The sequence below is a fragment of the Monodelphis domestica genome, chromosome 2 (assembly GCF_027887165.1).
Source record: "Monodelphis domestica isolate mMonDom1 chromosome 2, mMonDom1.pri, whole genome shotgun sequence".
Taxonomy (NCBI): Eukaryota; Metazoa; Chordata; class Mammalia; order Didelphimorphia; family Didelphidae; genus Monodelphis; species Monodelphis domestica.
In genome coordinates this window covers 521,899,413-521,926,829 of record NC_077228.1, presented here as the reverse complement: position 1 = coordinate 521,926,829, position 27,417 = coordinate 521,899,413, and the positions used below count along the sequence as shown (strand labels likewise).

Genomic DNA, 27,417 nt, shown 5'->3' with positions numbered 1-27,417 from the left:
GATGACCTTGGTGCCTTCCGTGTCTGACCAAGCTCCAAGTGCTCCACAGTGCGGCTTCAGCTGCCTTCATGGCCAATGGAGTGATTTATTTATCAAATGATTCCTTTTCATTTGGGCAGAAGAAATCCGTATATTGACTGAAAGCCAATGGAATCAGACAAGTGGAAGAGGAAATGATCAGGAAAGGTGATGTGGTAACTCTCCTGTTTGGAACCTGTTCAAGAGAATATTTAGTTTGACAAGGGTAGAAAAGACATTTCTTAACTTCAACTCTGTTTCCAAGGTTCTAAATGAATGAATGGATGAATTTATTGATGAATAACAAAATAGAAGAGAGAAAGGAAGGACGCAAGGAAAGAAGGAAAAATCAAAGAAAGAAGGAAAAGAGAAAGACAGACAGAAAGCTGTAGAAACCCACAATGAATTGATTTTCAACTACAGAAACATATTATGAAACCCTGAATGGGAGTATACTGTAGGGTTTTCAGGGCTGGGGTTGGGAGGGGAGAGAAATCATGACCAGAAGTTAGAGCACCCAGGGGTGCCTGGACAGGAAACAAAAATCAGGTGACAAATCTCAGGATAGCCCAAAGTTTGATGGGGCTGAGACACTGAGAGAGAGGGCTAGGACAGGAAGGAGGAGCAAATATCTCAGGCCACTTGTAGTCCATAGGGAGGGTGGCATCATGTAAAATGGAACAGATTTAAAGTCAAAGGGTTTGGTTTCTAATGCCGACTCTCTCATTTACTAGCTGTGTGACCTTGGGCCATAATTTCTGAAAAATAAGGGGTTGGATTAGATTCACAGGAGTTCTTTACCTTTTTTGGGTCATGGCCCTATTTGGCAACATCTGGTGAAGCCTAAGAACCCCTTTTCAGAATCTTTCCAAATGCATCAAACAAAACACACAAGATGACTAAGGAAACCAATTATATATATAGTTATTAAAGTTTAAAAAAGAAATGTTCACAGGTCCTAACCTGAGTCCCTAGAAATGACATCTAAGGTCCCTTCCAGCTCAAAGTCTGCAATCCTGTGAAAAGAGGGGTAGCTAGCCAGGCCCAGAGGGAAGTCCTGGATTCAGATCTGACCTCAGACACTTCCCAGCTGTGTGACCTTGGCCAAATCACTTAACCCCCATTGCCCAGCCATTACCACTTTTCTGTCCTGGAACCAACACATGGTATTGATTTTTTTTTTTAATAAACCCATACAATACTGTGTATTGTTTCCAAGGCAGAAGAATGGTAAGGGCTACACAATGGGGTTAAGTGGCTTGCCCAGGGTCACACAGCTGGGAAGTGTCTGAGGACAGATTTGAACCCAGGACCTCCCTGTCTCTAAATCCACTGAGCTATCCAGCTGCCCTCATGGTATTGATTTTAAGACAGATATTAAGGGTTTAAAAACAAACAAACAGATGGTTTTTTGAACTAGGAAAAGAGGGAGAGAGCAAAGGAAAGGACCTTTGAAGGACAGTGGTGGGACTGGCATTCCCCAGGCCTGAGCTTGGCAAAGGGGTCAGTGGAGGATGGGAAATGAAAGTAATAATTGGGAGTAGCCAGCCAACTGGGGTGATTGAACCATGTGTGGGTGTGTATAGTGGAATACCTTCTCCAGGCAGGAGAGCTCTATGTGATGGAACCCTGAGTAGGCACCAGATGGATGGATGGATGGATGGATGGCATGGGCCCCCAGGTAGGGAAGACTGGATCTCAGGAATGCAGTTGAGGAATGTACCCTCTCCACTCCTCCAGATGATAGGTGGCAGAGAGGTACCCACAAAAGAACATCCTTGGGAGTGGGGGTAGAGGGGTTTCAGATCCTCCCCTGAAGTTTCACTCCCTGTGTAAACCTGAAGGGCAAGTCACTCAACCCTGTTTGCCTCAGTTTCCTTATGTGTAAAACAAGCTGGAGAAGGAAATCGCATTGCTATGAAAATCCCAAATGTGGTCACCGAGTCAGATACAGCTGAAAACGACTGAACAAAATCCCCTCACAACTCTTGGGATGGAGTAGGTTCCAAATATGTCTGTTGAATGAATGAATAAATGGACAGAGAAAAGGGTCATCATTAGGTAGTGCCAGGGAAGAGAACCTAGAAGGGATTTGGAGAGATAGAAAAAGGCTGGAATTGGTTCTGTGCCCTTTCTTATTAAAGATATCCTTGGATATTCAAGGAACCACGATGGGCTTTTTGGTTTATTTTGGTGAGAAGTTTTGAAGAGGATTTTTAGAGAAGGGGCTTTTAGAAGGAGAGTTTCTGGGAAGGAGGGCTAGGAACCAGATGGCCAGCTCTGAGATCTGGATTCTGTGGGTGGGGGAAGAGGTGCCTGGGGGGATTGGGAAGGCCATGAGGGATGGTTTTTAGGGCTGAGAAGGTTTTGGAGGGTTGGAGAGGTGAAAGAGTGTGTGTGAGTGTGTGTGTGTGGTGGGGGGGGACCAGGAGGAACTTTTGAGGGAGAAGTTTAGTTCTTGCTAGGTGGGGGCTGCTATATAGTCTCCCCCACCCCCCAGCTGGCTCCACTGGGTGTGGTTGGGTCAGCTCTGCTAGAGGTCAGTTGATTGTCATCTTTGCTCCATCTCCCTGGCCCTTTTGGTAGAACAGGTTCCTCCAAATAGTTGTTGCAGGTTTGGCTGGTCCAGAGACTGCCTGAGTTAATCATCTGTTTCCTGGAAGCTGCCTCCCCCCTTCTCCCCCAGGGTCTACAGACCTCTTCAGAGAAGAACAAATAGACCTAGAGTTGGAAAGGACTTTAGAGGTGCTTGTCCAAGCATCTCATTTTATAGATAGGGAAATTAAGGCCCAGAAAAGTAATGCTACTTGTACAGGTAGTAAGCAACAGACAAAATGTGAACCCAGATCCCAGCTCTTCCCAAAGCAGCTCTTTTTCTTCTGTGTCACCCATTATTCTTGGGAGGGCAGGGAGAGGGGCAGTTGATAAAGCCTGGAGACCCCTGTTAGGTGGGAAAACACCTCAGGGAAACAGTCAGAAGCAACAGGCAACACTTGTTTATTAGGTGCCTCCTAGAACATTGTACACAGAGACTGATACACTGCGGCACAATCAAATGTAATGGACTTCTCTACTAGCAGCAATGCAATGAGCCAGGACAATGCTGAGGGACTTATGAAAAATAACACTATCTGCATCCAAAGGAAGAACTGTGGGAGCGGAAACACAGAAGAAAAACAACTGCTTGATCACATGGGTTGATTGATGATGAGGGTGGTATACTCTAGTGCAATTATCAATGATATGGAAATAGGTCTTGATAAGTGAAAAACCCAGTGGAATTGCCCATTGGCTATGGGAGGGGGGAGGGGAGGGAAAGAACATGAGTCTTATAACCATGGAAAAATATTCTAAATTAACTAATTAAATAAAATTTTCCCAATTAAAAATACAATTTAAAATTAAAATAAAAAAACCAGTGCCTCCTATTTGCCAGTCAGTGTGAACAGAGATACAAAACTAAATCTCTGCCCTCAAGGAGCTTATATTCTCTCCAAGATCTGCAGGAAGTTGCCCATGCTCTTCTTTCTTTTATCCAGAAGCATCTGGTCATGGCTCCCAACAGCTGGATATGGAAGTATCTCTCCTCCCTCCCTCCCTTCCTTCCCTTTTTCCCTTTCCTCCTCCTTCCTTCCTTCCTTCCTCCCTTTTTTGCTTCCCTCCCTCTCTCCCTCCATCCCTCCCTCCCTTCCTTCCTTTCCCCTATAGTTAGTTGATGACCATACTGCAATGGCCACCTGTTCTGTACTGTTCAGGCTGACTCTTTCAGTCATTCCCCTTCCTTTATGCCTTGACTGATTCAAACAGGCTGCAGCAAAGCTGGTCCAGTTTTCCCTACCTACTGTTTAATCACATCTCTCCTCTCCTTCATGTTCCCACTGCCAACACCCTCATTTAGGTCCTCATTACCTCCCATCTGGCCTATTACAGAAACTTCCTAATTGGTTTCCCACCCACCAGTCAGCCTCTCCTTCCTCCAGTCCAGCCTCCTCATTACCTCCAGATTAATCTCCCTAAAGCAATGAGGAATCCAAATTCCCCAGGCTGGCACCAGCCTTATCTCACCTAACTCCCCCACACTATACTCTGTGCTACAGTGGACTCCTCCCTGTACTTGGGGCACACCCCTCTAGTTCCCACCTGGGGGCCTTTGCTGTTTCCTTTCCCTGGGGTGTCCTCCCTTTCCCTTCCTAGCAATAATCTTTGAGGTCCAGCTCCAATACCACCTCCTACAGGAAGCCTTCTCTGGTCTCCCACCCACACCCCAGTGGCAATCTCCTCCCTTCACACAATTCCTCTAACACCTCAGCCTACTTGGTGTAGTTATTTGTGTAGTTGTCCATTTCCCCTCCTAGTCCACTAGCTCTGTGAGGGTCTTGTTCATAGACTTAAAGCTGGAAAACACCTCAGAAGTCATTTAGTCTAAATCTAAACCTGAGGAAACTGAGTCCTAGAGAAGTTAAGAGATTTGCTCAAGGTGCCATGGGCAATAAGGAGGAACAAAGAGAGCCAAGCTCCTAGGATTGCTGTGTGTGCTGGTCCTCCAGACTACCTTGCTTGGAATTAGAATCCAGGTCTTTTGATTCTCTCAGCACTTTTGAAGTCTCCCACTCTCTTGCTTTCTACCCAGTTCATCTTGGGCAAACTGTGCTCCCTTTCAAGCCTCAGTTTCCCCATCTGTAAAACCAGGAAGTTGGACTACATGGCCTCCCTTTCACTTTTAGATTTATTTGTCCATCCTTATATAAACCCTTACCTTATCTTAGAATCCATCCGTTCTAAGGGAGAAGACTAGGCAATTGGGGTTAAGTGACTTGTTCAGGGTCACATTCAGTTTCCAGGCCTGCCTCTATCCACCTAGCTGCCCCCGCTTTTATATTTATGATCTTGAAACCCAGATAGCCCACTGAACGCCCTCAGGGAAAGAGGCGGGCCCTCCCCTCCGCCCCCATTTCAGCGAGAAGCACTCTTCCGATCATCCCGGGCCCCTCGCCAGAAGGGGCTGTGTGGTGGCGGGCGGCGTGGGGGTGGGGGCGGGGGGGGGCAAACTAAGACCGGGCCGGGCTCTGGCTCCCCAGCCCCTTGCTCTACAGGTTGAGATTCTGCAGGGTGAGTGCTGAGGCCAGCTAGAAGGCGATGCTGCTGATGAATATCACAATTGCAGTAATGATAATACTACTAATTATCTTTGTTATTGCTCTCTAAAATCGGGGTGCCGGCCCAGGAGCAGCCTCCTTCCCCCGGAGGATTTCCACCCCGCCCCTTCGCCAGCCTCGCCCCGCCCCCGGGGGGTAGATCAGCATGGTACCTGCCCCGAGATTAGCCTTGGGCCCCGGGCTCCTGCTGCCCCTGGGGAGTCATCCTCCCGATTGGGGGCGGCCGCAGCTGACTCAGGCTCGTCTGTCTCGGATCTGATCTCAGCACCGGGGCCTTCGAAGGGAGAGTTCAGTTTCCTCCGAGACTGCCTCTCCAGGATGTCAGACTGGGTGACTCAGGGCCCCTCCTCCCGGGAGGGGGGAGGGGGGCCTTGACCAGGGAACTGAAAGTTGTCTTTGTTGCGGGTTAGACGGGGAGGAATCCTGAGGAACAGGTCAGATGGAGGCTCAGGTCGAAACCCCGCCTCCTTCTCGTCGTCCTCCTCCCCCCTCCTCCACCACGCCCTCAAGCCTTATAACTCCGCAACCTCTGGCGGGAAGCTTTATCTGTTGCACCTGCCGGCCAGAGCGAGCCTCTCTTCTAGGCGTGGCTGTCCTGTAGTCCTGAACTCCCGCCACGACCGGACCTCTCTCGCCACATCCGCGGCACTTGAATCTCCCGCTCGGGCGTCTCCAGGTACCCAGCCCCAGCTTTCCTTGGTTCTCGGCTCCCGCTCAGGCTCCGGGCATGGGGTCCATGGGGCTCCAGGTAGTGGGCATTGCCCTGGCCGTGCTGGGCTGGCTGGCTGCTATGCTCTCCTGCGCGCTGCCCATGTGGCGGGTGACGGCCTTTATCGGCAGCAACATCGTGACGGCGCAGACCATCTGGGAGGGCCTGTGGATGAACTGCGTGGTGCAGAGCACCGGCCAGATGCAGTGCAAGGTGTACGACTCGCTGCTGGCGCTGCCCCAGGACCTGCAGGCCGCCAGGGCCCTGGTGGTCATCTGCATCATCGTGGCGGCACTGGGAGTCCTCCTGGCCCTGGTGGGTGGCAAATGCACCAACTGTGTCGAGGATGAGACCTCCAAGGCCAAGACCATGATCGTGGCTGGCGTCGTCTTCCTGCTGGCCGGCATCCTCATCATCATCCCCACCTCCTGGACGGCCCACAACGTCATCCGGGACTTCTACAACCCCATGGTGGCTTCCGGGCAGAAGAGGGAGATGGGGGCCTCCCTGTATATCGGCTGGGCCGCCTCAGGCCTGCTCCTGCTCGGAGGGGCCCTGCTCTGCTGCAACTGCCCGCCTCGAAGTGAGAAGCCCTACTCTGCCAAGTACACCGCTGCCCGCTCTGCCCCTACCAGCAACTACGTGTAGGGAGCACCAGGAGGACGTTGGACAGAAGGGGGGATGGGCCCAGAGGCCTGCCGGGGCTGCCCTTTCTTGCCTCTGCCCCTTACTGGACTCGCCCCTTTCTCCTCCATTCTCCCTGACCCATTTGGGTCCCGGTGTCTGGCAGAGACAAGCCTCTGCCCTGGACGGCTCCCTCTGCCCAGAGCCTGGGTGGATGGGAAGGTTAGGGTGGCTGGGTGCCTTTTGGAGTCAGGAGAGCAAAGATTGCTGGGGGGGATGCCACCTGTTCCAGGGGTTTGCTTTCTTCGACTCCTCCCTTCTCTCCCAGGCACTCTTCCCAGACTCCCTTGGGGGTGCCTGGAAACCCAGGGCTTTCTCCTGGGAGAAATGCAGTGGGAGCAGGCTGGGGGAGGGGACTCTGCCTCTCTGGGGGCCTGCAGCTGGTCCTGCAGTTTTCCCAGAAATAGAAAGAGGAAGAGCCCTTGGCTGAATTGGCCCAGGTCCCACCTGCCTGCCCAGTGGCTCCTGGAAGACAAGGAAGAGACCTGGGCTGCTACTACTGAGCTGGCTCCATCCTTTAGCCAGGGGCTCAGTGTCCCAGATTCAAGGCTGGCTGGTTCTCTCCCTCCTGGAGTGTGTGTGTGTGTGTGTGTGTGTGTGTGTGTGTGTGTTTGTGTCCGTCATCAAATGGGTGGATGTCCTCAAACCTATTCCAATCCTCTCTGCATCCTCCATGACCTCCCCATCTCCTCTGTTCCCTCTAGTCTGGGCCCTTTCCTGGGAGGGTTCACTTTCTTCGTGGGAGTAGATGGGTCCCTAAGTAAGCAGGGAGCCCAGCCACCCAGGGGCTAGTTAAGGGTGGCCAAGCCCCTCTCCATCTCTTCCCCAGTGACAGGAACCCCAAAGTGGGCTAACTGGTTTAGGAGGGAGGGTGATAGTGGGACAAACTGGTTTGGGAGGCAGGCCCAAGTTGGGATGCGTAGCCTAGGCTGTCTCCTCCCTGCTCTCTCCCATCTCTCAGATTCCAGTGTTCTCAGGACAAACAAATGGGGAGAGGGTAAATGTCCCCCTCCCCAGAACCTCAAGGCATTCTCCCTCCCATCTCAGGGCAACTCAGCCATAGAGCCTGGGGGTGGGGGAGAGTGGTACCCCAGGGAAGGTGGGCTGTTTGTGGGCTGGGGAGTAGTGAGTGCAGATGAAGGGGCATTTCTCTGTCCCCACCCCACTCCCTTTCTCCAGGGATGCCATCCTGCCTAGGATGATGCTTCTTTTTGTGAGAGGAGAAAACTCCATAACTTTAATTATTATTTTCTACAATAAAACAATCCTGTGTATATAGATCTTTGCTTCTTGGCTCTGATTTCAGTGTTAGGGCTCGTGGCTGGATGGTATTGGGGGCCGGTGGGGGGGTGAGAGAGGGAGAAAGTACTTGGCTGTCCAGGGAGACAAGCTGATTGTCAACCTATTGGTTAACTCCAATAGACTCAATTTGGGATGGGGGTGCAGGGCTCAGGGGTCCTTGGAAAGAGCCTCCCAGATGGGGGTTCTCTCCATTTGCTTCCAGGCACATATTTCATGATCCTAGGAGTTTAAATTCTGTGTTCAGTGAGTTACAAGAGCAAAGAAATTTAACCTTGAGGGGCCAGGCCTGGTGCTCCTGACCCAACCCGGGGTACCTCCTGGCAGGATCAGGTGTGGCAGGTGTGGCCATGGCCACAGGTCCAAAGTTGGGATGAGGGTAGGCACAGTGAGGGGAGCAGAGCTTTACTAGTCCTGTGACCTTGGGCAAGTTGCTTAACCTTAATTGCCCAGCCTTTGCCACTCTTCTGCTGTGAAACCAGTGTATGATATTGCTGCTAAGGCTGAAGGTAAGGGTAAAAAAGTGAGAGGATTTCTATAGAGACCTTGATGGTTTCAAGGAAAGTAGTGGGAAAAGTCCTCAACTTCTGGGATGGAAGACTCAGCTGGACGAGGGCTCAGGTCAGGGGAAGGAACTCCCATTAAGGTGTCAGGCTTGGTATAGAGAGGGAGAGGGAGAGGGAGGAAGGGGAGAGACAGAGATGGAGATAGAGAGAGAAAGGAAGGGAGAGAGGGAAAGAGGGGGAGAGGGAGAGGAAGGGAGGAAAGGAAAGGAAGAGAGGAAGGAAGGGAGAGGGAGGGAGGGAGAGGGGGAAAGGAGAAAGGAAGGGAGAGAGAGAAAGAGGGAGGGAGGGAGGAAGGAGGAAAGGGAGAGGAAGGTAGGGAAGGAGAGAGAGAGAAAGGGAGGAAAGGAGAGGAAGGGAGGAAGGAAGGGAGAGGAGAAAAGGAGAAAGGACGGGAGAGAGAAAGAGCGAGGGAGGGAGGGAGAAAGGGAGAGGAAGGGAGGGAAGGAGAGGGAGAGATGGGGGAGGGGAAAGAAGGAGTGAGGGAGGGAGAGGGAGAGACAGGGAGGGAGAGGGAGGGAGGGAGGGAGGAAAGCTAGTGTTAGGGATGCAGATTTAGTGTCTGGGAGCTCAGAGCTCAGGATTCTGTCGAGGATAGAAACTCTGTCAGGGCTGGGAGGGGTGCTCTGGATTCAGAAGTTCAAGGAACATGGCCACACCCACCTGGAACTGAGCTAACGACCGGGTTTATGGGATAACCTACAAAGGATGTGCACATAATCCCTCATTAAAAACAAAAACACAAAGACGAGTGCGTCTTATCTGGTCTTACTGGCATTGTAGGAGGGCAGAAGGCAGGAGCTGTCCAGGCCAGTCCCCGAAGCCAGGCTGAGGTTTTCTAGGGGGGCGCGAAGGGAGCTAGAAACTAGCTCAGCGGGAGGGAACGCCCTCTGCCTTTGAACTCGCCCATCAGGAGCGGTGTGGGGAAGCTGGGGTGCGGGGCGGCCTTTGGAGTCACGGTGGGCTCTCCCGAGCATTCATTCATCGGCCGCTCTGGCAGCCTGGCCTGGCCCTGCTCCTCCCCCGGGGATGAATGGGTCTGAGTCACCAGGTCCGCATCAGTGGGCACAGGGCTGGAGGTGGGGCGGGGGGAGGGGAGTGCTGCCCTCAGGCATCCAGTCCCACCCAGGTCGGAGAGCCCCACTCGTCCCGACCCGGGCCTGGAAAGCCCCTTCAGTTAGAGCCCCTCCCTTCTGCCCCCCAAACTGGGGATTTTGCCTGAAGGGGCTGCTAACGACTTCTCAAATGGAACAATTCAGAGAAATGCATCTTGGCCAGGATGTCCAGGAGCGGCCAGGCTGGCGTGGGGCCAGAGGTGAGGGGTTGATGAGGAGGAGGGCTTGGAGGAGAGAGCAAAGCATTCTGGGCAGTACTCCTTGCCGCCCCTCCCCGCTCCCCATCCTACAAGTCCTGTTGGGTTAAATTCCACAGCCTCTCGCGTTGGCCCCTTTCTCTCCCCTCCTGTCTCTGTGTCTCTCTCTGTCTCTGTCTCTGTGTCTGTCTCACACCCACACACTGCCAGCACCTGCTGCTCTCCTGTCCTCTCCCTCCTCCCAACATCCATCCAGGTCACCGCGCGGCTCCCACACCAGAGCCGGCGTCCTGTGGTTAGGCACTCGCTGGCGGAGAGCTTCTCTGAAGTCGGAAACTTAATTCCTCCTTTAAAGGCAGCAGCAGCAACAAGCCTTGGCTCAGCACTCAGACGGCTTTGAGATCGACGATTTATTCCGTCTACACAAGGCATGTTTGCTTCTTTATAAACTGAGTCACGTAATGAGCCGGGATCAGGGGGGTGAAATGGAAATAACGCCGAATTTGGAATGAGATGACGCAGGTTCAAATCCTGATCTGCTAGTTACACTTGGGGCAAGTCATTTCCTTTCTTTGAGGCTAGTTTCATTTTTTGCAGGAGTGGAATTAGGGCGGTGGAAACACGGGATTTGGAGTCGGTGGAGGGCCTGTGTTCAAATCCTTGTCACCTTTTATCTGGGTAACTTTGGATAAATCATAACCCCGACGGTGCCTCAGTTTCTCCATCTGTAAAAGGAGGTTGACTTAGATGACTTCTCACATCCTTTCTAGCTCTAACCCTATGAACCTGTGGATCACTGAGCACTGCCACCTCCTGCAAATAAATCCTTAAAGGGAGAATTTCAGTTGCCATTGAGGGGTGGAGGAGATATTTGGGAAATGCCAAGAGAGCCCTCAAATGGTGCCATGTGCCAGGTCATGGCATAGTGCTGTAACAAAGTCACTAAGTAGGACTTGAGCTCAGTGACATCCCAGAACTCTATGCTCTTGGAGACTAGAGACAAGTTAGGGCACCATCCAGCCCAACCCCGTTGCCCATTGTTTTACAGGTGGAGGAAACTGTGTAAGGGACTTGTCCAAGGTCGCGTAGTCAGTTTAGTGGCAGAGCTGGGGACCAGAATCCAGGTGGCAGATACAGGATTTAGTTTTTATTAAAACAAACAAACAATTGGCTCTCAAATTCACATGCTGTTAATTTTTCTTTTGTTTTTATTAATTTTTTTCATTTAAACAATTTCTTTTCCCAATTCCATGTAATAATTTTCAGCATTCCTTTTCTGAATGTAGAAGATCCCAATCCTCTCCCTCCCTAAGTAAGCCATTTGATCTGGGTTACAGATGGCCACTCAGTTTTCCAAGTCTGTTCCTCTCTTTTAATTCATTGTATCTGCAGACCATCCCTGAGGGACCAGTACAGGGCTGGTGTGAACCCATTTTACAGATGAGAAAATTAAGCAGAGGCATCTGCCAGGACTTACTGTGTCTAGCTACCTGCCAGGCATTGGGCTAAGCGCTGGAAGGAAGTGACTTGCATCAGGCCAGGCAGCTGACCAATGGCCTGCAGTCTTCTGGCTGTTGCCCATCAGAACCCAGTGCCCTGGGCTGGGACAGCTTCCTGCTTTCGATAGAGGTAGATAGCCCCAGGGATGAAGCCAGGGCTGCTGCCTGCAGAGGGTGGAAGCTCTTGCTCTGAGGTAGCCCGTTCCCACTGATCCACAGTGCGGACTAGAACTCGATTCCATTTCCCGGCCTGCTCCAGTCTGGCCAGTTGGGCCTCCAGGGCCTCTTTGTAAGGTAAATTGGAAGAGTTGGCTCTTGTGGTGAGACACAGCAGGCCCCCTAAGAGGAGAGAAGGAGGGAGAGAGGAGTTCTCCTGGCCTTATAGCCTTGCATCTCTTGCATCTTGACTCTGCAGAGTGCTGCATGCATGGTCAGCCCCATGGGAGCCTGTGCTCTTGGGGAGCTCACAGTCTACTTGAGAGACAAGGGCGACAAGTCACAAAACAAGACATTCTTAGGAGATGCCAGTAGGCAGTCATGGAGGACTTCCCAGAGGAGGCGAAACTTCAAGTCATCTAAACCAGAGCTGTATGGGATCAATCAGAGAGATCCTCTCCTTTGAGCCCTTCATTTTTCCAGATGGGGAAAGCAAGGCCCAGGGAAGGCAGGCGACATGGCTCACAAGTGTACCACAAAGACTTAAGCTTAGGTGTTTTGACTCCAAGGCCACTGCCCTAGTCACTACATCAATAGATGAAATCATCTTCCTAGAAGGAGTAAGACTGAAAGAAATACAATGTGTAGACCAGGAAGGGGTGTTGGGGTGAGGCCCAGAGAAGAAAGGATACTTGCCTAAGGTAATATAGTAAGTAGGAAAAGCAGGATTTGAACCCCAGTCCCTTGACTCCAACTCCACCACTTGTCTTACTTCCCTACACAAACCTGCGATAGAATTTGGAGAGTTGGGGGAAGGTATTTCAGCAAGAGGAACAGCTCAGGAAAAGGAGATGACAAGGGATGGCTTGTCTGCAGCGGAGGGGCCGTTCCTTTGTCTCCCTGGCACTTGGCTCAGCAGATACTTCGTCAATACTGGTCTGGTGGGATTCCCAACAAACACCCTCGTTCTGGGCCCCCAGCCCGATACCCCAGCCAACGCCTCGACACCAGGTGTGCACAGATTCTTGAAGCCGTGCCAGCCATCGGCCACCTGGGACAGGAACTGGAGGCGTTTTCTGGAGTCTAAATGCACTGACAGCAGCTCGTGGCATTCAGGTGAGAATCCTGAAAAGCTGGCTGAGAAGCACCTGGAGATCTGCTCATGGAGTGGCCAAGAGCTTATGGGACTCTTTGACGAGATGGTCCAATCAGATGCTCCTCCAGCCCAGCCTCCTGGCCCCTGGTCCCATGCTTCTAGCCTTCCCACGGGGACCCCAAAGCCTTGGGTTCCTCCACAGTCCAGGGGTCCCCAAACTATGGCCCCCCAAGGCCATGTATCCGGTCCCCACCACACTCCTGAAGGGGCACCTCTTTTATTGGTGGTCAGTGAGAGGAGCCACAAAGCGTGGCATCACACATACAGGACTACTTCTGGTGACTTCAGTCATCCTTTGGGTGGCGCCTTGTTCTGAGAGTAACTGAAGGAGAACAAGGCGCATGCAAAGGATTCTGTGGCTGCACAATGGAAGACGTCAGCATGGTGAACGGTGGCCTGGGGGAGGGGATGCCGCACTGTGTATCCTGCTGCCCGGTATAGTGGTGGCTGTGATGGGCCTGTGCAAGGTGTGACAGACCCATCACAGCCAGCGCTGCAGCCTCTGCTATCCCAGAAAGCCCTATGCAGATTTGTTCAGTTTTTTTAAAGTCCGGCCCTCCAGCGGTCTGAGGGACAGTGACTCGGCCCCCTGGGTAAGTTTGGGGAAGCCTGCTCCACACACTCCCAACTCAGCAGTCCTTTGGAGCCCACCTCCTCTAGAGGTCTGTCTCCCCCAGCCGTCCCAGCCCATGGCTGCCTCTTCCTTCTCCAAATTCATTTGAAAGGGTGTCCATCATGCCCCACCTGGCCAGACCACACTGCTATTTATTTGGACTAAAACCCTTAGCTTCTGTCTTAGAATCAATCCTGCGTGTGGTGCCAATGCAGAAGAGCAGTAAAGGCTGGGCAACGGAGGTGAAGTGATTTGCCCAGCTAGGAAGTATCAGAGGTCACATTTGAACCCAGGACCTCCCATCTCCAGGTCTGGCCCTCAGTCCATTAAACTACCTAGTGACTCCTCAGATCACATAGTTTAAGAACTGGAAGGGACGTTGGAAATCCTGGAGTTCAAACCTCTCATTTTACAGATGAGGAAACTGAGGACCAGAAACACTAAGTATAATGGAGAGAAGATAATCAATGTTGAAAGACCCAGGAACTCTGGTTTGGCACAATGGCCAACCATGACTCCAAAGGACTCATGAGGAAACATACTATACAATTTTCTTTCCTTCCCTTCCTTTTCCTTCCCTTTCCCTTTCTTTCCCTTTCCTTCCTTTCCTTTCCTCTCTTCTCCTCTCCTTTCCTTCCCTTTCCCTTTCTTTCCCTTCCCTTCCCTTCCTTTCCCTTTCCTTCCTTTCCTTTCCTCTCTTCTCCTCTCCTTTCCTTCCCTTCCCTTTCCTTTTCTTTCCCTTCCCTTCCCTTCCTTTCCCTTTCCTTCCTTTCCTTTCCTCTCTTCTCCTCTCCTTTCCTTTCCTTCCCTTTCCTTTCCCTTTCTTTCCCTTCCCTTCCTTTCCCTTCCCTTCCTTTCCTTTCCTCTCTTCTCCTCTCCTTTCCTTCCCTTCCCTTTCCCTTTCTTTCCCTTCCCTTCCCTTCCTTTCCCTTTCCTTCCTTTCCTTTCCTCTCTTCTCCTCTCCTTTCCTTTCCTTCCCTTCCCTTTCCCTTTCTTTCCCTTCCCTTCCCTTTCCTTCCTTTCCTTTCCTCTCTTCTCCTCTCCTTTCCCAAAACTCTTGCTTTATGTATTAGAACTGATACTCAGTGGGGCAGCTAGGTAGCATAGTGGATCAGAGTGCCAGGCCTGGAGTGTGAAGGACCTCAGTTCAAATCTGGCCTCAGATACTGCCTAGCTGTGTGACCCTGGGCAAGTCACTTAACCCTCATTGCCTAGCTCTTACTGCTATTCTGCTTTGGAATTGATACCCAGCACAGGGTCCAAGATGGAAGGTAAAGGTTTGGAAAAAATGATACTAAGCATTGAAATACTATTAAGTAGGGAAATTTAGAGAAAGAAAAAACAGTTGAAGAATTATACATATACTGTATAATACAAAACACACACACACACACACACACACACACACACACACACACACACACACACACACACACACACACACACACACACATATATATATATATATAAGCCTCACCTTCCATCTTAGAATCAATACTATATATTGGGTCCAAGCAGAAAAGCAGTAAGGGCTAGGCAATGGGGGTGAAGTGACTTGCCCAGGGTCACACAGCTAGGAAGTGTGAGGCCAGATTTGAACCCAGGTCCTTCATACTCCATGCCTGGTCCTCTACCCACTGTGCTATCTAGCTGTTCTGAGGGCACGCGCTAGCGAGGAGCTCAGGAAAGGCTTCATGGAGAAGGTATTCGCTTGAGCTACAGATGGGGTCCTGGTGAGAAGAAGAGGACTCCTGGAGGTCCTGGAGGATTTTGCTTCACGTGAGGGTTGGGGGCTCAGTGCTGAGGATGGAGAGTCTGTACCCGAAGGCCCAGGTAATAGTCTCCTTCAGTTCCCATTTCTGGTGCCTGGTTCCTAGGGTGGTATCTTAGACCCAAGTGAGGATGGGGGATCAGGGGTCTAATCCAGCACAGCCTGTGTCTCTTCCCACAAGCCCCCGGGGCCCCAGAAGCCCCTTCTCAGCTGTGGAGTGCCTGGTGGAGCTCACCTGGCTTCGTGACTCGAAGGAGCTCTGGCACTGCACTGTAAGGAATCTGCCCATCACTGAGGGCCCCAACAACCGTCACGGCATCATAATGATCTGAAGCGAGGAGGAAGGCGGGCAGTCACCCCAATCAGCCCTGGACCTTGTCCCGCCCCGTGCCCAGGAGGGGTTTGGTCCCACACCCACAGATGTTTCTTCTTTGCTCACTGCAAAGAGAGTGCATCTGATCTGAGGAAAGATGGCGGCAGGGGGTGGGGTGGGGGGCTCGGTAGAGGAAGAAGGGCTCTGCCTATGGCCACAGAAGACATTCCACATGGGAAGGACCACATAAAGGGCCTCCTGGAGACAGGGTCATGCCGAAGACGTTATTGATGTGGCTACATCCAGCGGGTTGGGTGGGCATCGGAGGGAGGGGAATGAGGGCTCAGGGATGGAGGGGGGCTTGGCATTGAGAGCAGGGATGGAGGGTGGGGGCTCTAGGGCTGGTTCTGGATGCCCGTTACCTGAAGGGGCAGGCAGGGGCTCTGGGCCCAGGACACAGAGGCTCAGCTGTTGGTACAAGCCTCGGTTCTTGGCCACCTCTAGCATACTTTTGCTGCCTTCTACTCCATGAAGGTTGCAGAATCCCAATCTCTGGAGCTGAGGAGAACCAGATCTTGTTACTGCTGTTCCCCCTCCATTCCGTCTAGACCCCCTTCACCTCCAGCTCAGTCTTTGGGGTAGGGGGGGAGAGAGCTGCATCCTTGGATCACCCGCACCTGCCTTAGAAGGGCCCCAGGAGGGAGGGAGGGACAGACAGTAAAGTTCTGACTAAGGGCAGGGAATGTACTGCTATAATGGATGGGCTGACTAGATGCATGGAAGAGAGAAAGGACCTTGGGATGGGTAAGGAAAAAAAGAGATGGGTGGGCAGGGATGAGAAACGGGAAGATGGGAGAACAGGGATGGCCGAAAGCCCCTGCACCTCGACGGCCACCAGTCCAGTACCACAGGCCACATCTAGGAGCAGGGCCTCTTGGGGAGAGGAGAGGAAGGCTGAGGCCAGGCAGTCAGCAGCCAGGCGGGGAGCTTGGTAATCCAGGGTGCCCACATCCTGTGGATACACAAAGACACATTCCCATCTCAGAGCCATTCCTTCTAGAACATTCCTCTTGGTGCCAGGCAGTTCCATCTAGACTGCCCACCAATCCTCTGCCCTGACACTTTGCAGTGGTTGGGTGGCCTCGAACACTGGATCAAACATGGTGGGGATTCCTTTGGGGGAAGGGCCTGTTGTCCCCCCTCCCAATATCCTAAGTGGGGGCCAGTCTCCATTCTTAGAGTCACCAATCTAGAGAGCCTGAGGCCATCTAGCCAATCCCCTCATTTTATGGAGGAGGAAACTGATTTAAGCCAACCATCACCATCACCACTTACAGCAGAAGAAGCAGTTAAGACCTCCCAGCTCACACAGGCCCAGAGTGGAGCCAGAGTTCTCTCTGGGGCTTTAGGGGGGCCTTCGGTCCTCCTTTCCCAACCCCCCACTGCTGCGCTCTCAAGGAACCATCGTGGTTTCACCCAGCGCTTGTGAGCTATCTTGGAGGCAACTTGAGGGAAGTCCTCAATTGGAGGTGAACATTCCCATGTGCTGGTTACAAATCAGCCTCCGTGGTCTCTGAATCACCAGGCTCACTCATCCCTGACTGTGGTACAAGTTCAGATGCCACCTATTGCAGTAGGAGCGAAAAGGAAGGAGGGATCGGGATGCCCAAGAAGAACTTATTCATTGTGTGGCAGTGGCCAAATCATTCCCTGCCCCCTGCCCCTGCCCCATCTCCTTATCATCGTTCAGTCATTTCAGTCCTGTCTGACTCTCTGGGACCCCATTGGAGGTTTTCTTGGCGAAGATCCTGGAGTGGTTTGCCATTCCTTCTTCAGCCCATTTAACATATGAGAAAACTGAGGTAAACAGGATCTCACGGCTCAGAAGTGTCTGAGGCTGGATTTGAACTCATGAAGATGGGCATTCCTGACTCCAGGTCTAGCTGCCCTCTATTCCCTGCACCAGCTGATGGTCCTCTTTGAGTCTTAGTTTCTTCATCAATGAATAAGACAAGGGGACAGGATTAGATGATCGAAGGACTTTGCTAACAGAAAATGGTATGACTTCATGGTCAGGTAACCAGAGGAGTTCATTCTAGCTCTAAATCTAAGGTTCCTGAAAGAATTTCATTTCCTTATTTGTATGTGGCACATAGTAGGTACTTTAAAATGCTTATTGATGGATTGATAGTTAGCTGGTAGTTATTAAGCACCTCCTGTGTGCTCGATACTGTGCTAAGTCCTGAAGGGAGGAAGAAAGGCAAAAAACCTAGTGGAGACCACATGAAAACGATGATGTAAAACCAAGATCTCTCTCTCTGTCTGTCTCTGTCTCTCTGTCTCTCCCTCTTTCTCTCTCCTCTACCCCCTCTCTTTCTCCCTCCCTCTCTAATTTTCTCTCTCTTTCTCTCCCCTTCCATCCAAAAATCTATGTATGCTTCCATTGACCAACTATCTATCTATCTAGCAACCAATCCATGCATCCATCCATCTATCATGTATCGATCCTTCTGTCTATCTAGGTATCTCTCTTTCCATCCATCCATCCATCTCGCTGCTGTCTGCCTGTCTGCCTATCTATGACAGATGAAGAGGAGTCTCAGCGGGCAGGCACTAAGATTAAGGAGGGTGGAGAAAAGCTCTTGCAAAAGGTGGGATTTGGGCTGAAGGAAGCTTGGAGGCAGAGATGAGGAAGACCCCTAGGCACTGCGGACACGGGGATCCCAGGGCCATTGGCTCGAAGAGTATGTGGAAGGGGGTTAAATATAGGTAGGAAAGGACTAGGTGGTGAACACTTTGAAAGTCAAATACAGGCCTCGATATCTGATCCTGCAGGTAACTGGAAACCACTGGAGTTGAGTGACTAAGAGAGTAAGTCAGGTCACATCTACATGTTAGAGGGCAGCTAGGTGGTGCTGGGCCTGGTGTCAGGAAGAGTCATCTTTGTGAATTCAAATCCAGCCTCAAACACTTACTAGCTGCATGACCCTGGGCAAGTCACTTCACCCTGTTGGCCTCAGTTTCCTCATCTGTCAAATGAGCTGGAGAAGGAAGTGGCCAACCACTCTAGTGTCTTAGCTGTGTGACCCTGGGCAAGTCACTTCACCCTGTTGGCCTCAGTTTCCTCTTCTGTCAAATGAGCTGGAGAAGGAAGTGGCCAACCACTCTAGTATCTTAGCTGTGTGACCCTGGGCAAGTCACTTCACCCTGTTGGCCTCAGTTTCCTCATCTGTCAAATGAGCTGGAGAAGGAAGTGGCCAACCATTCTAGTATCTTAACTGTGTGACCCTGGGCAAGTCACTTCACCCTGTTGGCCTCAGTTTCCTCATCTGTCAAATGAGCTGGAGAAGGAAGTGGCCAACCACTCTAGTGTCTTAGCTGTGTGACCCTGGGCAAGTCACTTCACCCTGTTGGCCTCAGTTTCCTCATCTGTCAAATGAGCTGGAGAAGGAAGTGGCCAACCACTCTAGTATCTTAGCTGTGTGACCCTGGGCAACTTCACCCTGTTGGCCTCAGTTTCCTCATCTGTCAAATGAGCTGGAGAAGGAAGTGGCCAACCACTCTAGTGTCTTAGCTGTGTGACCCTGGGCAAGTCACTTCACCCTGTTGGTCTCAGTTTCCTCATCTGTCAAATGAGCTGGAGAAGGAAATGGTAAACCATTCCAGTATCTCTGCCAAGAGAACCCCAGATGGAGTCACAGAGAGTCAGACATGATTGAAACGATTGAACAACATCCAGAAACGCTTTCAGAAGATCACTGATAGTTGAGTAAAGGACGGCTGGGAGTGGGGAGAGGTTTGAGACAGGGAGACCCACTAGCAGGCTGTTGGAATAATCTCGATCTGAGGTGATGAGGCCCCTCACTGGAGTGCTGGCAAAGTTACAGGCGAGATGGAGGCGATATGAGACATGTTCTAAAGGCAGAAACCATAAGACTTGCCAAGGGACTGGATGCAGGGCTGGGAACGTAGGAGCTCTGAGCCTAGTGCCTGGGAATACGGCCGTACTCTGGACGCTCTAGGGGAGTTAAGAGAGGGAAGAGGGTTTGGGGAAAAGATTAGAAATTGTTTTGAACTTATTGAGTTTAAGATGCCTATGGGGGGTAGGGGGCAGCTAGGTGGCTCAGTGCCAGACCTACAGTTGGGAGAACCTGGGTTCAAATGTGGCCTTAGACATTTTCTAGCTGTGTGACCCTGGGTAAGTCACTTAACCCCAGTTGCCTTCTAGACTTTTCCCTTCTGTCTTCGAGTTGGTACTAAAGGCAGAAAGTAAGAGTTAAAAAAAGCCTATGGGATAACCAGTTGGAGGTTCCTAATAGACAATTGGGAGTCAAAAGAAAGATCAGGCTCCGACTAGCTCGGTGGGGGCAGGGGCTGTTTTTAGCTTTATCTTGGTATCCTCAGTGTCTAGCACAGTGCCTTGCATGTAGCAGGCATGTGGTAAAAGCTTGCTGATGCCTTCAGCCTTGTGCTACATCCCACGATTTTTGGAGGCAGAGGCTTTGGAGGGCTTGGGCTCTGGGGAGAAGAGACCTGCCAAGCAGAAGTGAGGAAGTAGGAGAGGGCAGCTGGGCAGCTGAGTGGATTGAGAGCCAGGCCTAGAGATGGGAGGTCCTGAGTTCAAATCTGACCTCAGACATTTCCTAGCTGTGTGACCCTGGACAAGTCACTTGACCCCCACTGCCTAGCCCTTACCACTGTTCTGTCTTGGAATAAATACACAGTATTGATTCTAAGATGGAAGGTAAGAGTTTAAAAAAAAGAAGTGAGGAAGTGGGGAGAAATGACTTCTAGGCCTCCAGCCCAGGTGAGGCCAGGCCACTTGGACCTCTTCCCTCCTTTTTATTCAGCTTTCTGAAGGCTCCCAGGACACACAGGGTGGATGTGCCTGGAGTCTGATCTCCTTGCACGGTCGGGCCATCTTATGCAATGAAGGCTCTGGTGTTTGTTTCCCTCCTGCCCATCTCCAACATCCTGCGCCTTAGTCACTCTGATTACTTTCCAACACCCTGAAAAACCTGTACAATCTGCCTGAATGTCTGAGCTCATCCTGCCCTTCGGAACTTCTCCCTTTTTTATTTGTTATCACAACAGCAATCACGAATGATAGCATTTCTTGGACTCTGATTGGTGCCTGGCATTGCTATCTCTGTGTGTGTGTGTGTGTGTGTGTGTGTGTGTGTGTGTGTGTGAGAGAGAGAGAGAGAGAGAGAGACAGAGAGAGTGAGAGAGAAAGAAGAGAGAGAGAGAGAGAGAGAGAGAGAGAGAGAGACAGAGACAGAGACAGAGAGAGTGAGAGAGAAAGAAGAGAGAGAGAAGAGGGAGAGAGAGAAAGGGAGAAAGAAAGTGACAGAGAGACAGAGGGAAAGAGAGAGACAGACTGAGAAATAGAGAGATAGAGAGAGATATACACACAGACAGAGAGAGAGAGACAGGGAAAGAGAGAAGACAGATAGAGAGATAGAGAGAGGGAGAACAAGACAGAGAGACAGAGAGAGAGAAAGAAAGTGACAGAGAGACAGAGGGAAAGAGAGACAGACTGAGAAATAGAGAGATAGAGAGAGACAGAGAGAGAGAGAGAGGGAAAGAGAGACAGACAGAGATAGAGAGACAGAGAGAGGGAGAACGAGACAGAGAGAGAGAGAGAAAGAAAGGAAGAAAGAAAGTGACAGAGAGACAGAGGGAAAGACAGAGACAGAGAGACAGAGAGATGAAGCACCAGAAACTGGCCTCTGCCATTATGCTATTAACAGCTGTGTGATGTTCCTCTCTCTCCTCCTCTGAGAAATAAAGGGGATAAGGGACTGATCCCCTCAGACCATTCCAGCTCTAATGTCTCCTGCCTCCATTGCAAGCTCCCTCAGAGAGGGACTCTGCCTGGCCCCCAAGGCTCCACGACTTGCCAGTTCATTGCTTGTGCTCTCTGAAAATATGATCACGCATCACCCAGTTGGTCATTACCAGATGCCATATTTTGCCTTTGTTTGGAAATGTCCATCAACATCCATTTTCAATATTCATTCAACGAACATCTATTTAAGAACTTGCCACGTGTACAAGGCTTTGTGCTGGGCTCTGGGGAGATAAGTGTAACACCCCTCCCCAACCCCCCAGGGCCAAACGACTTTGCACTTTGGGGGAGATCTCTTTTTTCTAAGCCAGTGTGTGCCAATATGCAATCACTGCCCACCCTCACCCCTCCCATCAGCCTTTGTCTTTCTTGAACACAGGGGGTCTGCCCTTCCATCAGGCTGAGGGGTCACTGAGGGCAAGGACTGTTTCCCCATCAGGCCAGGATTCCCTGAGGAAAGGTCTGAGTCCCCCTATTCACTGGAGGGATCTCTGAGTCCTAGGAACCTTGGGAAATGTATGTGTGCATGTATGAGTACAGGAGGAGGGTGGCGAGAGCTGTGTTTGTAGAGGAGAAGGGCATGGGGCGGCAGTGTGGTCACCTGATCGTAGTCGGAAGCCCACTGGTCATAGAAGCTAATTTTTTGGTTCAGGTCAGTGATGCCATGGGAAGTCCCAATCCAGGCTTGTACCTGAGCCAGGTTCCTTCTGGGGGACGCCATCTTCCTGAGGGAAAAAAGATCACCGTGCCACTTTCCACAGAGCCCTGGAGCCCTGAGGAGACATGACTGGTCACAGTTTCAAAGCTGCCAGCTCTTGCCCTCCTCTACCCATTCCATGGCTGCCAAGACCTAGAGCAGGTTTACATCACTGAGAGGGGAATTTTAGAAGAAGAAAAAACAGTTCAAGAATTTCACAGAAGATTTTAAACCCCTACTCTCTTAGAATCAACACTGTGTATTGGTTCCAAGGCAGAACAGTAAGGGCTGGGCAATGAGGGTTAAGTGACTTGTCCAGGGTCACACAGCTAGGAAGTGTCTGAGGCAAGATTTGAACCCAGAATCTCCCGTCTCTAGGTTTGATTCTCAATCCACTGAGCTACCCAGCTGCCCCCTACATCTGGTTTTAACCCCTTAATGGACATATCTCACCTATGGCCAGATTCTTAAGGATAACATGTCTCTTTTTAATGGAGTGGTGAGAGAGATAAATGGGATGATGGGTCCACCCTGAGGATGTAGAAGGAAATTAGGGGCCCACCCTTGAGGAAAGTAGGCCCATGGGCAGTGTTGGACAGTAGAGAGAATATAGGATTTAAATATCAGATGACCAGATGTTCTCTCTATAGTAGTTTGGTGACTCTGGGAGAGTATCTTCCCTTTTCTTTCTTGTTAAATGAAAGGGATTAGACACAATTAAAGTTCTTCCCAGCACTCAGTGCTACGGTCCTATGGATGAGATTTGGGGCCAGGCACCCTCACTTTCTATGTGGTCACTAATGGGTTACTGTGGTGGCTGGACAGAAAAATCCGATGAGAACTTTAGGGCCCCTCCAGACTCATAGAAATCATTTCTGCCACATCATCAAAGGACTCTTTCAACAATCTGTGCCTATGCTAGATGTTGGAGTATGGGGGAAGGTTGGAGGGGCTAGAATGAGCCCCTCCGACCCAATTCCCAGAGAAGCAGGGTCCTAAACTAGTCCTTTCCTGTCCTCTTGGTCTCCCTCCCTCCCTCCCCCCCTCCTTCCCTTCCTTCCTTCCTTCCTTCCTTCCTTCCTTCCTTCCTTCCTTCCTTCCTTCCTTCCTTCCTTCCTTCCTTCCTTGTTTTCTTCCTTCCTTCCTTGTTTCCTTCCTTCCTTCCTTGTTTCCTTCCTTCCTTCCTTCCTTCCTTCCTTCCTTCCTTCCTTCCTTCCTTCCTTCCTTCCTTCCTTCCTTCCTTCCTTCCTTGTTTCCTTCCTTCCTTCCTTGTTTCCTTCCTTCCTTGTTTCCTTCCTTCCTTCCTTCCTTGTTTCCTTCCTTCCTTCCTTCCTTGTTTCCTTCCTTCCTTCCTTGTTTCCTTCCTTCCTTCCTTCCTTGTTTCCTTCCTTCCTTCCTTCCTTCCTTGTTTCCTTCCTTCCTTCCTTGTTTCCTTCCTTCCTTGTTTCCTTCCTTCCTTCCTTCCTTCCTTCCTCCCTCCCTCCCTCCCTTCCTCCCTCCCTCCCTCCCTCACTTCCTCCCTTCCTCCCTCCCTCCCTCCCTCCCTTCCTTCCTTCCTCCTTCCCTTCCTCCCTCCCTCCCTCCCTTCCTTTCTTCCTTCCTTCCTTGCTTCCTTCCTTCCTTGTTTCCTTCCTTGTTTCCTTGTTTCCTTCCTTCCTTCCTTCCTTCCTTCCTTCCTTGTTTCCTTCCTTCCTTCCTTCCTTCCTTCCTTCCTTCCTTCCTTCCTTCCTTCCTTCCTTCCTTCCCTCCCTACCTCCTTCCTCTCTCTCTCTCTCTCTCTCTCTCTCTCTCTCTCTCTCTCTCTCTCTCTCTCTCTCTCTCTCTCCCTTTCTCCCCCCTCCCCTCCCTTCTGTCTTAGAATCAATACTAAGTATTGGTTCCAAGGCAGGATATCATTAAGGGCTAGGCAATTTGGTATCTGAGGTCAGATCTGAACTTAGGACTTCCCGTCCCTAGATCTGGGTATTTATCGGCTGAGTCACCTAACTGCCTCTCCGGCATATCTTTTCAATCCTGCATTTCTCTTTTCTTCCCTCTAGTTCTTCCCTTCCTTGACACTGGTGTGGTCCTTCACCCTTTAGCCATCTTGATTTCTCTCCTCTCCCTATCCCTACCTGCTCCTGCTCTTGTCCTTTTTCTCTTTCTCTGTCTGCCCGTGTTCCATCTGTTGTCTTTCCTCAGTGTCTGTTCAATTTCCTGGGTTGCTCCCTTCTACTTTTCCATCTCAGTATTCTTCTGATCATACCCTTCTTGGGTCTCTAGGTGTCTCTGACCTTCTCTGCTTATTTCCTGCTTTTGTCCTCGCTGTGCTCCATGCCTGGAATGTCTTCTTTCCTCACCTCTATCTCTCAGAATATTTCCCGTTTCTCTCAGATACCGTCCCTTCTGTGTCTCTCATCTTGTCTCTTTATTTCTGCTTATTCCTCTTCAATGTGTCTCTCTCTCCTCCTCTTTCACTCATTATTACTATCTTTGCATCTCTTCCTGCTGAATTTCTCTCTCCCTCTCGGTCTCTTGGTCATCCTTTCATTCATCTAAATAATAATAGCTTTGATGTTTACAAAATGCTTTAAGATATCATTTAATTCTAACCACCTTGTGAAGGAGTGGCTATGACTATTATTATTTCCATTTTATAGATGAGAAAGTGAGGCTGTGGAAAGATTTTGTGAAGGGGGAAGGGAAGAAGAGAGGAGAGGAGAAAAAGTAGTATATAGAAAGGGAGGAAGGTAGGGGGGTGTAGGAGGTAGAAAAGAGGAGAGATCAGAGAGATTAGAGCCGGAAGGGACCATAGAGGGCATCTAATTGTGCCATCTTACAGATGGGGAAACTGAGGCTCAGAGAGGCAGTGATTTGACCAAAGTAACCGAGCCAGGATTCAGGAACAGGAAGAAATTAGCTTTTATTTTTTTGGTGACCATGTCACTCCCTGGGCAGCTAGGTGGTGCCATAGTGTACTAAGTGCTGAGTATGGACTCCAAAAGTGGACTCAGACGTTCACTAGCTGAGTGACTTTGGGTAAGTCACTTTACCTTGTTTGCCTCAGTTTCTCCATCTATAAAATGACCAGGAGAAGGAAATGGCAAACCACTCCAGTACATTGGCCAAGAAAACCCAAATGGCATCAGAATGGGGTGGCCACAACTGGATAAAGACTGAAGAACAATGACCACCTCCGACTCAGAGTCTATTGTATCATCCGTCCATTGCTATATCTATACAGCCGACTCTTATACTGAGCTCTCTCTCTCCTTGACCTCATTTTAATTTTTTTAACCCTTCCCTTACATAGAATCAACACTGTGCATTGGTTCCAAGGCAGAAGAGCAGTAAGGGCTGGGCAATGGGGGTTAGGTGACTTGTCCAGTGACCTTACTTTTGAGTTCCAACTCTCCTGACTGTTCCAGCAGCCTCTCAAGCTTGACATATCCTAATCAGGCTTGTTCTTTTCCACCTAATGCCATCACTACTTCTGTCTGTGGCCCCACCCCTACCAATGCTACCCTTGGGTGTCCAGGTGCAGGATGGGGACCCTCATGGGTCAATGGTTACCTTTGTGGGGCTGGGCCATCCTAGAGTCTTCTCCTTCCCTCCCTTCCCATCATAGTCTGTTAACTGTTTGCCAGCCTCTGAATCATCTTTTAGATCTGGCCTCTCCTTTCTAGTCTCACTTCCTTAAGCCAAAGCCTGATGGACTACGGATGTCCTGCCATGGAGGAAAGGGCCCTGGATTTGGAATGAGAGGACCTGGGTTCGAATCCTTCCTCAGCCACTAGCTGTGATTTTGGACAAGGCTAATGGATCAATGGAGGCTGCTCTCTGGGCTTTTCTGTTCAAGGTCTACCCCTGTAGAATCCAGATCAAACTCCCCATGTCTGGCATTCAAGGCACTTTGCTCTATCTCCCCAGGCATGCCTATATCTCTCTCCTCCACTTATCTCTTCACCTGGCTGACCTAAAACTTCTGACCCCAGCACTACTGCTGACCTCATTCTGCCCATCTGATGCCCTTTCTTTAGAGCCCACTTCAAAGGTTTCCATTAAATCTTTTTTGGGGGGGGGGGAGGCAGAGACACACAGAGACAAAGAGATACAGAGAGACAGAGAGAGACAGAGACAGAGACACACAGAGACAGAGAGAGACAGAAAGAGACAGAACGAGAGAAATAGAGAGGGTGTGTGTAAGTGCCCGCGTGTGCGTGTGTACAACAGGAGGGGAAGCCAAGAGAGGCTGCGTTTTCTTTTCTCAGTTCACATTTCCTGGATTGCAGGGGCACCAGTGTGCACTGTGAGTGCTGCTTCAGCTCCCAAGGGGTGCTGGGTAGCAGAGGAATCAAGGGAAAGGGGATCTACTTACCTCTTCTTGCTGGTCTGGTGGGGGCGGGGATGCCAGGCACTGGAGCAGGAGGGGCCCAGAGGGGCAGAGCCTGGCAAGTAGTCAGGGAAGATGAGGGTGGGAGGGATGGAAGAGAAGCGGTCCCTTCCCCCACTCCTCTGATTGGTTCTTAGTTAAAAGACGTTGGCCAATCAGATCAAAGGCTGTCTCTCCTCCCTCTCCACACACACATATGGGTTTATGATTGACCTTTCCCTTTCTTTCTTCTTGCTTTTAAAGCCGGTGAGTGGCTAGTTCAGAGTTTTGAAAGTAAGTTGAGCCCTGATTCGAGATCCTCTTAGAACCCCAGCCCTCATCCCGGGTTCTGAGCCCCCTCATTAGCGCGATGCACCATTCTTGTTTCTTTTCCACTTTTAAAATATAGTTTTATTTTGTGAAATGTTTCCTGATTATGTTAAACATTTTAAACATTCATTTAAAAATATTTCGAATTCCAAATTCTCTCCTTTCCTCACCCCTTGAGAAGGCACTAGGTTGATTATACATGGGAAGTCATGCAAAGCATATTTCCATATTAGCTGAGTTGCAAAAGAAAACACACCCAAACACACTCACTCACCTAAGAAAAAAATAAGCCTCCACCTGTGCTCAGAGCTCATTAGTTCTCTCTCTGGCATTATCTTCCATCATCGATTTAATCAGAGTAACAAAATCTCCTCCAGTTGAGCATTGCTACAATATTGCTGTTGCTGTGTACAATGTTTCCTGGTTCTGCTCACTTCAGTCTCAATCAGTTCATGGAGGTCTTTCCAGCTTTTTGGGCCACCTTCCTGCTTATCATTTCTTTTTTTTCTCAGCTTCTTTTTTTTCCATTTTTTAAAATAGTATTTATTTGATCATTTCCATGCATTATTCATTAAAGACAAAGATCATTTTCTTTTCCTCCCTCCCACCCCCCGTAGCCGACGCGTGATTCCATTGGGTATCACATGTGTTCTTGATTCGAACCCATTGCCATGTTGTTAGTATTTGCATTAGAGTGTTCGTTTAGAGTCTCTCCTCTGTCATGTCCCCTCAGCCATTGTAGTCAGGCAGTTGCCCTTCCTCGGTGTTTCTACTCCCTCAGTTTGTCCTCTGCTTATGGATAGTGTTTTTTCTCCTAGATCCCTGCAGATTGTTCAGGGTGCTTATCATTTCTTATAGCACGATAGGGCTCTGTCATGATTGTGTGCTATGACCCAGGTGGATGGGCATTCCCTCAATATTCTTTGCCACCACAAAAAA

General features: G+C 50.4%; 2 protein-coding genes across 2 annotated transcripts; one reads left to right on the top strand and one right to left on the bottom strand.

Annotated features, from left to right (window-relative positions):
- The first annotated feature begins 5,384 nt into the window (after positions 1-5,384).
- Positions 5,385-7,845, top strand: CLDN4 (claudin 4). Its single transcript, XM_007486018.3, has one exon. It carries the CDS (start codon positions 5,902-5,904, stop codon positions 6,529-6,531), a length of 630 nt encoding a protein of 209 aa, XP_007486080.1. The 5' UTR covers positions 5,385-5,901; the 3' UTR covers positions 6,532-7,845.
- Positions 7,846-10,926: 3,081 nt separating this feature from the next.
- On the bottom strand, positions 10,927-26,253 carry METTL27 (methyltransferase like 27). Its single transcript, XM_056819762.1, has 6 exons — positions 26,155-26,253; positions 21,702-21,825; positions 16,133-16,261; positions 15,672-15,807; positions 15,172-15,264; positions 10,927-11,579 (listed from the first exon to the last, which is right to left on the bottom strand). The coding sequence occupies exons 2-6, from the start codon at positions 21,819-21,821 to the stop codon at positions 11,323-11,325; spliced, it is 735 nt and encodes a 244-aa protein (XP_056675740.1). The 5' UTR covers positions 21,822-21,825; positions 26,155-26,253; the 3' UTR covers positions 10,927-11,322.
- Positions 26,254-27,417: the final 1,164 nt, after the last annotated feature.

Excerpts from the sequence above, each read along its gene's own strand:
- CLDN4 (XM_007486018.3), top strand. The coding sequence starts at position 5,902 with ATGGGGTCCATGGGGCTCCAGGTAGTGGGCATTGCCCTGGCCGTGCTG.
- METTL27 (XM_056819762.1), bottom strand. The coding sequence starts at position 21,821 with ATGGCGTCCCCCAGAAGGAACCTGGCTCAGGTACAAGCCTGGATTGGG. Across the intron at positions 15,265-15,671 it reads GCCCCTGCCTGCCCCTTCAG|ATCATTATGATGCCGTGACG; the intron begins GTAACGGGCATC and ends TCCTCGCTTCAG. Across the intron at positions 11,580-15,171 it reads CCTTCGAGTCACGAAGCCAG|GGGGCCTGCTGTGTCTCACC; the intron begins GTGAGCTCCACC and ends CTCTCCTCTTAG.